This window comes from Otolemur garnettii, unplaced genomic scaffold (assembly GCF_000181295.1).
Source record: "Otolemur garnettii isolate 467f Iridium unplaced genomic scaffold, OtoGar3 scaffold00074, whole genome shotgun sequence".
Lineage (NCBI taxonomy): Eukaryota > Metazoa > Chordata > Mammalia > Primates > Galagidae > Otolemur > Otolemur garnettii.
Window position 1 is genome coordinate 2376012 of NW_003852469.1, and position 11683 is coordinate 2387694.

An 11683-nucleotide genomic window follows, 5' to 3' on the forward strand; every position below is an offset into this window, starting at 1 on the left:
TCGGTGTACGTGGCTGGCGCCTTAGCCCGTTGAGCCACAGGCGCCGAGCCAAGTCAGTTTATTTTTGAAAAATCAGTAGCTACTATTTGTAAAATTATATAATTATCTTTTAAAAATTTTTTTTATTAAATCATAGCTATGTACCTTAATAACTATCTTTACTATAAGACTATACCACAAAGTGAAAGGGAGACTGGCATTCTCATTGTCATGTATGAGGCTTTATTAGCCACTATTCCCACAGTCCTTGTTCTCAGTAACACTGTTACCATTTCTTAAAAAGTCCCTTCTTCTCAATCTATATACCCACATTCTCATTGCTTTCATCTACTGAAGTCTACTGACTTACAGAGTATGTATTCAAAAACCAAAAAAGTTCTTGCTTTCAAATAGTTCACTGTCCAGTAAGGGAAAATGACTAGCAAACACAGGTTATCTATAAGCATAAGTACTTTAACAAAAGCATTTAAAAGGTATTAACAACACGGGTTGTCGGAATGAAAAGGTGGCTGGCATATTCTGAGAACACGAATTCCGGGATATGATGAATGGGAGGCACTAACTTCAGAGTATTCTTACAAGAAACTTTTTTCTTTCTTTCTTTCTTTTTTAGAGACAGAATCTTACTTTATCACCCTTGGTAGAGTGCCACAGCATCACAGCTCACAGCAACCTCCAACTCCTGGGCTTAGGCAATTCTCTTGCCTCAGGCTCCAGAGTAGCTGGGACTACAGGCACCCGCCACAACGCCCCAGCTATTTTTTTGTTGCAGTTTGGCCGGGGCGGGTTCGAACCTGCCACTCTCGGTACATGGGGCCGGTGCCCTACTCACTGAGCCACAGGCGCCGCCCAAGAAACTGTTTTTAGAAGGAAGAAAGGTGGGTAACAGCTAGGGGCACAGGTTCAGAGAACTTAAGATTGGAGAGATAAGTACTTTGCATCAACTCCTCTGTACTATTTTCCTCGACTATATTCCTCACCTAAGACTTAGTCTCAGCCGGTCATTTATTAAGCATAAACAAGTCACTTAAAATTTCAAAGCTACAAATGAGGTGCTAGATGTTTAAGAACCCTAAATTAGAAGGAACCTAAGTAAATGACCTCTAAACTTCAATGATTCTCTGACAATCAAAAGCTCTGAACTCTTTAAACTCAAAGGTAGATCACAAAATATTCAATATGCAAAGAAGTAAAATCAAGGCCTTTAAGAGTTTGTATATTTGTATAATTGCATTGTATCAGTTTCACAAAACTGTTAAAGTGGCTCAGCACCTGCAGCTCAGCAGTTGGAGCACCAGCCACATACACCGGAGCTGGTGGCATCAAATCCAGCCTGGGCCTGCCAAACAATGACAACTACAACCAAAGGATAGCTGGGCGTTGGCGGGTGCCTGTCGTCCCAGCTACTTGGGAGGCTGAGGCAAAAAAAATCGCTTGAGCCCAGGAGTTTGAGGTTGCTGTGAGCTGTGATACCACCGCACTCTACCCAGGGTGACAGCTTGAGACTGTATCTCAAAAAAAAAAAAAAAAAAAAAACCTGTTACAGTAATTCCTAATACAAATAATCAGTATAAAATTCCCACAGCACTTCTTTATTAGCGTTGGTAAAGTGGCTCTCCCCCACAAACCTGCAGAATTCTAAAAAAAGAAAGTCAACAAGCAAATGCTTTGTGGGAACAGAAGCAAACTGCTTAAAAGTCCATAGCCTGGACTTACAAGTCATCATCTAAAATGATGTCTACACAAATACATGCACTCCATATTTATTATAACATATTTGTTCATCATCTTCTCTTTAAAATTTTAATATACAGGTTTAGGTTCATGAAGTTTTTTTAAAAATAGCTAAGGTTAGCTCTTTGTGTTTTATTATCAAATGTTCTGACATTTACACCAAGGTCCCTTACCTGATACGGGCACGGAATGTGATACTCTCTGCAGCGCTCTTGTATCCAGGTGGTCTCCCAGATGCCCCGGTAAGCTTGCTCATAGAAGTAGCATCCAATTACAACCAAGAGTGGTACGAGATAAAGAATGCTGAAAACACCAATCCGGATCATAAACTTCACTAATTTATCTTGGTTCTCCTTTTCTAATGGAATCTCAATTCGAACTCTGTTTAGCGATATAATGCCAGCTAAGAGGAGAGAAACCCCAACTACCACATACAGGCAGAGGGGAGCAAGAACAAAGTATCTCAATGCATCAACATCGTAGAGCCCAACAAAACACACGCCACTAATATTGTCACCTTCAATTTTATTCATCGCCAAAAGGATGATAGTTAGAGTTCCGGGGATGCCCCAGGCACTGGCGTGAAAAAGCAATGCTTTCTTCTCAATAGCTTCACTTCCCCACTTTGGCACAGCCGCTAAGAACCAGGTGATGGTAAGAATTACCCACCATACACTGCCAGCCATAGTAAAAAAATAGAGTACCATAAAAAGCATGGTGCAGGCTTTATTATGAGATCCTTGTGTCACTGTGGAAGCCTTATACTGTGCAGGGCTAGATGCATTGCAGGCTACTCGATCCTCAAGCAAAAACCCAATGAAGAAAATTAACGATACCATCATGTAGCAGACTGCATAAAATATAATAGGCCTTTCAGGATAACGGAATCTTGTGACATCAATCAAAAAAGTTAAAAAAGTAAACAATGTGGCAGAGAGGCAAATGATTGAAATCAATCCTATGAAATAGCGAGCAAATGACAGTTCTTCTCTCCTAAAGTACATATTTGGACAAGGAGGTGAACAATCACGCACACGCAAAAAGGAATAACCAAGATCAGGGTCAATTTTCAACTCTCGGGGACACCAAAAACCATAGTCCCTCTGTACTGCCACTGGGGCTCCTTCAGTCGGATCTCCAGCTAAGTTCATATCCACAAGTCGAGGATACGGCTCATCACAATCTGGGAACCTAAAAAAAAGTAAGACGAGGACCATTTTTACTAAAGGGGCAATCTACTGTCATCTAACAATTTAGACTTACAAATTTCACACCCATGATCTTATTTATTTCTATATCTTTGTGGGTAACTGTAATAAGTAGGAAGAAAATAAATGGTGATGTCTTGTTCATGGGCCATACAACCAAACTTTCCATAGTTTTCAAAAAAGATATGACTTTATGCATAATTTTATTTTTCTTCAAAAGCAGCACTCTTTATTAGTCAGGCAAATGAGCCTAGGAGTTTGAGGCTGCAGTGAGCCATGATTAGGAACTGCATTCCAGCCCAGGTGACCGAGTAAGACCCTGTCACGGGGGAAAAAAAGGTCAAGCATAGCAGTGCATACAGAGTATTTAGGACACAAAGTAAGGTTTCAAAGAATGAACATATGGTCAAGCACAGCAGTATATACAGAGTATTCAGGACACAGAGTAAGATTTCACAGAATGAACATATATAGGTACAACTGCATCACTCCACCAGCACAGTAGCTAAGTTACTCTCGGCTCTCCTTTAACCACAACAGTCCCGAATGCAGCCTAGACTCAGAATAGAGTCTCCTCTATTTTGGCTTAAGCCTCAGTTAAAAATCTTCCCTAAATACATGGTCCAAAGTGCTATGAGTTAGATTAGCATTAAAAATCCTTCCCGGCTCGGCACCTATAGCTCAACCGGCTAAGGCGCCAGCCACGTACACCTAAGGTGGCGGGTTCGAATCCCCAGCCCGGACCCGCCAAACAACAATGATGGCTGCAACCAAAAAATGGCCAGGCGTTGTGGCGGGCGCCTGTGGTCCCAGCTACTTGGGAGGCGGAGGCAGGAGACTGGCTTGAGCCCAGGAGTTGGAGGTTGCTGTGAGCTGTAATGCCACGGCACTCTACCCAGGGGGACAGCTTGAGGCTCTGTCTCAAAAAAAAAAAAAAAAAAAAAAAAATCCTTCCCAGTGGATGGTTCTGGAATCTTCTCTTCCAGTTTCACTTGCCCTCTCAGCTTATCCTGTTGGTTAGTTCAAGGGCATCGAAGGTCTCTAATGCCAGCTCACTCTTTCCTACCATCTCTGATTTCTTGCCAGTCCCCTGTATTCCCTAATTCAGTTTTTCTCAAACTTTGATATTCATAAGAAAAAGGATATTTTTAAAATGCAAATTCTTATGCTCACCACCACAAATCAAATTTCAGTATGTCTGTGGTTAGGACCCAGATATCCGCATTTTAACAAGTTTCCAAAGGACATGGTCCACAAACTTGGGAAAGTGCAACAGTCTCATGAGTTGCAGATAAACTATACTTATGCAACTAAGGACATTCTCATTAATTTCTGTCATTTTAAATTTTCTTACCAATATGGTTGCTAAGGTTTCAGACTCCCACTAGCTAGCTGTTTACTGTTTTACATGCAAATAATTTCCAAGAAACTATCACTGATATTAAGTCTGCCAAATACAGACACAACCTTATGCTGTAGCTGCTTAATATTGTCAAATCTTTTTAATTTCTAATACAAACTATTTTCTTCACTGGGCTTAGAATCATAAAGTCAAATTACAGGATACTTATTGCATTCAAGAATTTATTGGAACTCTACAGTATGCCAAGAGTTAAAGACAACAAAGCAGGGGCTCTATTCTTAAGTCCAAAGGATACAAAAACTTTTAACTACAACATACATAAAATACAGTAGTGTGATACTTAAAGCAATCAAAACATACATGAAGTATAAAAATGATAAACACAAGCCTGGCGCCTGTAGCACAGTGGTTACAATGCCGGCCACATATACCCAGGCTGGCTGGTAGGTTCAAAGCCAGCCCAGGCCAGCTAAACAACAAAGCCAATTACAACAAAAAAAATAGCTGGGCGTTGTGGTGGGTGGGTGCCTGTAGTTCCAGCTACTTGGGAGGCTGACGCAAGAGAAATGCTTAAGCCCAAGAGTTTGAGGTTGCTGTGAGCTGTGACACCACAGCACTCTATCCAGAGCGACATAGTGAGACTCTGTCTCAAAAAAAAAAAAAAAAAATTAAGACAAAGATTATACAAGGAGAAGGAGTTACAAAGGACTTCATAGAATAAGTCCCCCAATACAGAGTATTTGCCAGTATTAGCAAGCAAATGCAAGCAGAAGCATAGATGTTTGAACAGGGTGTATTTAGTGTTGCTGTAACATAAAGTGTGCATAATTTGTGATAGAGATGAGACTGGAGAGGTGCAGTTGCAGAAACATGTGTGTACACACATATATATAAACATCAGTATAAAATTTAAGACCATGCAAAGTAATAATATATATTTTTAATGGATATATTTGTATATCTGCCAATTCAACATATACAACTGGGTATTTAATAGGCACCTCAATCTGTACCCCTTCTGAAACCAAACTCTTTTCTTTTGGAGACAAAGTCTCACTATGTCACCCATGGTAAAGTGCTGTGGCATCACAGCTCACAGCACTCTACACAGGGGTACAGAGTGAGTCTGCCTCGAAAAAACAAAAAAACTAATCTCGGGATCATCTTTCATCTTTGAAGTTCCTGCTCTCTAATATAACATTTCACAATCCACCAGCATTTCCTATCATTGTACTTTGTGATAAGTCAAGAGTCTGACCTCCTATCATTTCCTCCACTGCTGCTGCCTAGCCTGAGCCTTCAGTACCTCTTCCCTGGATTTCTGGAGGGGGCTCCAATTGATCTCCATTTCCACAAAGCAGCCAGAGTGATCCTCTAGTCATGCCACTCCTGTGTTCACAATGATGCCTCTTCTATGCAAAACCTTCTAATGGCTTCTCAACTCATTCAGAGTTAAATACCAATTCCCTACCATAGCTACACAGACCCCTTGGCCCCAGTACTTTTCTGATCTTATTTCCTTCCATTCTCCTTCACTTGCTTGGCTCTGGCTTCTTTGGTCTCCTGTTGTTTGCTTTTTCCTTTCTTTTCTTTTGTGGAGACAGAGTTTGAGTTTGTCACTCTCAATAGAGTGCCATGGCGTCACAGTTCACAGCAACCTCAAACTCACAGGCTCAAGACATTCTCTTGCCTCAGCTTCCCAAGTAAGTGGGACTACAGGTACCCTCCACAACGCCTGGCTATTTTTTAGAGATGAGGTCTTGGTCTTGCTCAGGCTGGTCTGGAGCTTGTGAGCTCAAGCAATCTACCTGCCTTGCTTCCCAGAGTGCTAGGATTACAGATGTGAGCCGCTGTGCCCAGCCTCACCTGTTTTCTTGATTCACAAAGCATGCTTCCACTTCGGAGTCTCTGCACCTGCCGCTCTGCCCCAGATGTCTTCATCTATTCTCACTTCATTCAGGTCCCTGGTCCACTATTTCCTTAACAAAAAGGCCTTCCCCAAGGACTGTAGAGAAGATGGAGTTCCTCTGCTCTTACAGGAGGGACAGGGATACAGTCTGTACTGTGTTTTCTCTTATTTAGCATTTATTTATTTGTTACATCCTACCATTTACCACCACCCCTAGAATTTTAGCTCATAAACACAGGGACTCCATTTTGTTCACTGCTCATCTTCACCATCTAGAACAGATCCTAACAAAACAAAGACATTCAATTAATACTGTGGTGGCATTAAGAGGTACAGCCCTTTGGGAAGTGGATGGATTAATGCTCTTATAAAAGATGCTTCAGAAAGAGTTTGCCTCTCTTGCTCTCCTACTCGGTGAGGACACACTGTTCTTTATTAAAAAGATGCATACCTTTATTAAAAGGATGTGTCCTATAAAATTTGAATTCACTCAAAGGGCCACACGTGGCCCCAAGGCTATAGATTCTCCACCGATGGAACACAGAGTTCCTTCCCAGCAGAGGACACAGCAAAAAAGTGCCATTTTGGAAACAGAGAACCACCCTCACCAGACAGGTAACCTGCCAGCACCTTGATATTGGACTCCTCAGCCTCCAGAACTATGAGATATAAATTTTCATTATTTACAAATTATCCAAACCGTGGTATTTTGTTATAGCAGCACAGACTAAGACAATAAGAGACGTGGAAGAATGAAAAGTCGCAATGAAAGAGGCTTCACCAGGATGTAAGGGCTTCAAGCTAGGGAGTCCTATGCTATAGTGAACACATAACAAAGAAATACAGATTATAATGAGGTTTCTATACTTACATGTATAGAAACCTTACATGTAAGCTATTCAATTAAAAGGCCCCTCAACAAAGGAGTTAAATGTAAGAAGCATGAGAAGGGGCTCCTGCTCACGCAATTCACAGCTGTTGTTTTATATCAACTTACAGACTTCTAAAAGAGGGCACCTCCAGGTATTTAGAGAGAGACCAGATAAACTATTGGTGGGGCTAGATAATAGGTCAAATGAGTAGGAAATAGGTAAATATGAGAAAGCAAAATGTCCATGAATTGACTACAAAAAGCTAATACAATAATCTGTATGTAATGTTGTCGATGGGTTCTCACAAACTGTGCCTTTCAGCAAAACAACATGTGAGGTCTGACAGTTAAGTCTGTGAGCTTGCCACTGTGCATTTACGTTGGCAGCACTGGACAAACAACTTTGTAAAGTTTCATAATCTTGGTCTATCAGTGTCTCACAGCTGGCTAAGTGTCACTGTAAGGCGGTGTCTTGCTGAGTGAGGTTCATTATTGTTGTTAATGTTTTTGTGTGCCCTTCTCAAGAATGTTAGAGCTTGCACTAGAGCAACAAACGGACATTAAATTTCTTGTTAAACTTGGTAAGAGTTGAAGTGAACTCAGGGACATGTTAGTCCAAGTTTTCAGGAGTAATGCCATGAAGAAAATGAGTATACAGATGGATGAATCATTTTTCTGAGGGGAGAGAAAGTGTCACCAATGAAGAGAGGTTAGGTGGCCAGTTATCACAGAACTGATGAAAACACTGCAAAAATTTCTTTAATTGTACATCAAAATCTTTGGCTGACTATAGGAAACATAGCAGACCAAGTAAACATCAACAGTGAAACAGGAAAATCTTAAAATTTTGGCAGGAGAAAAGTGTGTGTAAAAATGGTCCCCAAGGAGCTCACCAATGAACAAAAGCAAAGAGAGTCAAAGTTTGCCAAAACCTTTTTGAGAAGGCAAGACAATGTTGTAGGCCATGTTATCACTGGTGATGAAACATGGGTGATACCAACATGACCCTGAAACAAAGGGTCAAAGTATACAACTAAGTCGGCCAATTATCCATGACCAAAAAAGTTCCATCAGTCCAAATTAAGAATCAAATGGATGCTGCTAAACTTTTTTTGGTATCAGAAGGAATGTTCATTATGAATTTGCACCAACTAGACAGTTTACTACTTGGAAGTGCCAAAAAGGCTACATGAAAAAGTTAGATGAAAATGATCAGAACTTTTTGCCAAAACCGCATGGCCCACGACGACTCACCAGTTCACATGACACTGTCTGTGAGTTTTTAGCCCAGTAAACAAATAACTATATTGGAACACCTTCCCTACTCACCTCATCTGGCCCCTGATGACTTTTTTCTTTAAAAAAGGAAACAGTGAAAGGATGACATTTTGATGACATTCAGGACATCAAGTAACATGACAAGAACTTTGATGACCACTCCAGAAAAAGAATTGCAGAATTGCTTTGAAGGGTGAACCTGGCACTGGTTTTGGTGCAGAGCTTCCAAGGGGAACACTTTGAAGACAACCGTAGTGACATTCAGCAATGAAGTACGTGGCACTTTTTCTAGGATGTTTATGAACTTAATTGTCAGAACTCATATGGCAGGACTGTTTGTTTAATGTCATTTAGATGAGAAAAAAACGTGTTTCCATTATGTCATTTTGCTTAAAGTCATAACTTTCAAGACCCTATCGATGATAAGTGAGGATTCACTGTACATGCTTTATTTAAGTTTCTCCATCTGCCAATGAGTGAAACAACACCTGCTTTACTTACCTCCAATGGCTATTCCCAGATTTAAAAAAAAAGTAATTTTATTACTTTGAGATAGAGTCTCTTTTGTCACCCTGGATACAGTGCCGTGGCATCACAGTTCACAGCACCCTAAAACTCGTGGGCTCAAGTGATCCTCATGCCTTAGCCTCCTGAGTAGCTGGGACTGTGGGTGCCTGCCACCATACCTGGTAGTTTTTCTGTTTTAGTAGAAATGGGGTCTTGCTCTTGCTCAGGCTGGTCTCTAATTTCTGAGCTCAGGCGATCCACCCACCTTGGCCTCCCAGCATGAACAAAAAAATAAATGCCACATGTTCTCATTTGTAGGTGGGAGCTAAACTGTCACTACACAGGGGCACAAAGAGTGACATAATGTTCACTGAAGATTCACGAGAGGGGAAGGTGGGAAGAAGTTAGGTATGAAAAATTATGGGGTACAAATGTACACTTGGGACAGGTACACCAAAACCAGACCCCACAACTGTACAATATATACACGTAATGGAATTCAACTTGTACCTACAAATCTATTAAAGTTTTTTAAAAAATAAGTTTTTCAAGAAGATTGTTGGTTATAATAATAAAAACCTGGCAGCACCCATAGCTCAGTGGGAATGGTGCTGGTCACATACACTGAGGCTGGCTGGTTCAAATCCGGCCCAGGCCAGCTAAAACAATGACAACTGCAATCACCACCACAACAAAAATAGCCAGGTGTTGTGATAGGCACCTGTAGTCCCAGCTCCTTGGGAATCTGAAGCAAAAGAATCACTTAAGCACAGGAGTTTGAGGTTGCTGTGAGCCGTGGCACTCTACCTAGGGCGACTGCTTGAGACCTTGTCTCAAAAAAAATTAATTAATTAATTAAATAAAAACCTGGAAATAACCTAACTGACCATCAGTAGGAGATGGCTAAATAATTATAGGATACTAATACAAGTGCCTTCTAAGACCATTAAAAGGAATGAACCAGACCTACAAATATAAACATACTTATAAAAAAATTGCATTTTTATGGGTATTATATGTATGCAGTAAGCATACAAAAACAAACATGGAAATGATTAACAATAAATTCAACATAATGATTACCTCATTCTTTTTTTTGTTGTTGTTTGCAATTTTTGGCCGGGGCCGGTTTGAACCCACCACCGCCGGTATATGGGGCCAGCGCCCTACTCCTTGAGCCACAGGCACCACCCTGACTACCTCATTCTTGTGGGGTAAAGAAGGGAATGAGATGATCAAAGATGGGTAACAAGAAAGAATCTTCAACTCTGCCTATAGTGTTTTATGTCTTAAAATCTAAAGCCAATATTACAAATGTTAAGATTGGACAAAGCTAGACAGTAATAGGTACGTAAGTATTCACTTTATTATTCTTTATCCCTGAAATATTTCAGAATACAAAACTGTAATCATATAGTATATCATTACTAATAATAATGGTCACTCATACAAAACTATAAGACTGTCTAGTAAACAAATCTTCAAACCTTTAAGAAATGCTCACTGTCTACACATTGGGCATAATTTGAAAAGCATCAGACCTTTTCTGGATTTGGTAAGTTAATACATGACAGAAAAAAGGACTGACCCTAGTCATTAACAAATCTAAATCATAAAGGTATTTAAGCCTCCCCGATAATGAAGTAATTAATGATTATTTTCTTCTCAGTATTTTATAATTTCTCAAAAAGGACACGGCTTTTATAACTAGGAAAAAATGTTTTAAGGAAGAAAAATCAACTAAATGACTTGATTGTGTATTTCATCTTTAAATTATGTATTTCTTAATTTAATTCTTTAAAAATTCTTTTATAGAACATTTTTTATTTAGTACTCCCAAATTCTTAAGGAAATAATTTTGCTGCTCAGAATTAAAGACTAATACATATACCTCAAAAAGTTTTTAAGACAGTCGACATAGAAAGACAAGTAATTTTAAAACATACTGCAACCTAAGAAATGATCCATGAAAACCTGTAATTTTCGCACCTACTGCATTCCATATCTTCAGGCCAAGGAACACCAAACATCTCCATGAGCTTTGAGCACTCGCTGTAAGCCCGCTGACACAGCCGACGACAGGGAAGTGTGACACGGCCATACTCCATACAAATAGGAGCATAGAGCGCACAGAGAAATGGCCGGAAATCTCGAGAACAATCCAGATTCACCATAGGGTGGAATGGCTAGGAAAAAGTTAAGATGGAATAATCAGATAAAGAATTGTGTACAAGTTAAAGCTTCTCATAAAATTGCAACATTCATTTTTTTCAATTAAAATAATTTCTGAGAGAAACTGAGAGAAAAAAATAAAATAATTTCTGAGGGGTATGAAAAATTTCTGAAGGAGAGTTTTTTTAAAATAAAACCCTCTTAGCCCTATGTCTGAAGATTCCGATTTAGTTAAATGTGAGCTGTATCCCAGTGTGTGTGTATGTTTATTTTTAAGTATTACAGGAGAGTCAGAGCTGGAAACCACTAATAATATGATCCATTTTTACACAGAAAAAAAATCCACAAAAATTATACACCAAAAGCTCAAAAGCACGATTAGTGATTGGTGGTAAAAACAGAAAAGGAGAGAAGACAAGCAGCATTTTATGACAGGACAGGAAGATAAGCAACAACGTACAGCAGCACCGGAGCAGTACACAGCGGTGATACACAGCAATACGTCCAAGTTCTTTGGCTCAAACCTTTTGCTCTTTTTACATTTTCTTTTTTTTTATTTTTATTTTTTTTTTTTTGAGACAGAGCCTCAAGCTGTCCCCCTGGGTAGAGTGCCGTGGCATTACAGCTCACAGCAACCTCCA

The 11683-nt window shown here is 39.9% G+C and overlaps 1 protein-coding gene across 1 annotated transcript in view; it reads right to left on the minus strand.

Annotated features, from left to right (window-relative positions):
* The window catches only part of FZD3 (frizzled class receptor 3), a 55892-nt gene that overhangs the window by 20071 nt on the left and 24138 nt on the right, over positions 1 to 11683 (minus strand). The window contains exons 3-4 of the mRNA XM_012807700.2: positions 10860 to 11056; positions 1908 to 2925 (exon numbers count right to left, since the gene is read on the minus strand). Of these exons, the coding sequence (XP_012663154.1) occupies positions 1908 to 2925; positions 10860 to 11056 (1215 nt within the window). The remainder of the gene's footprint in view (positions 1 to 1907; positions 2926 to 10859; positions 11057 to 11683) is intronic.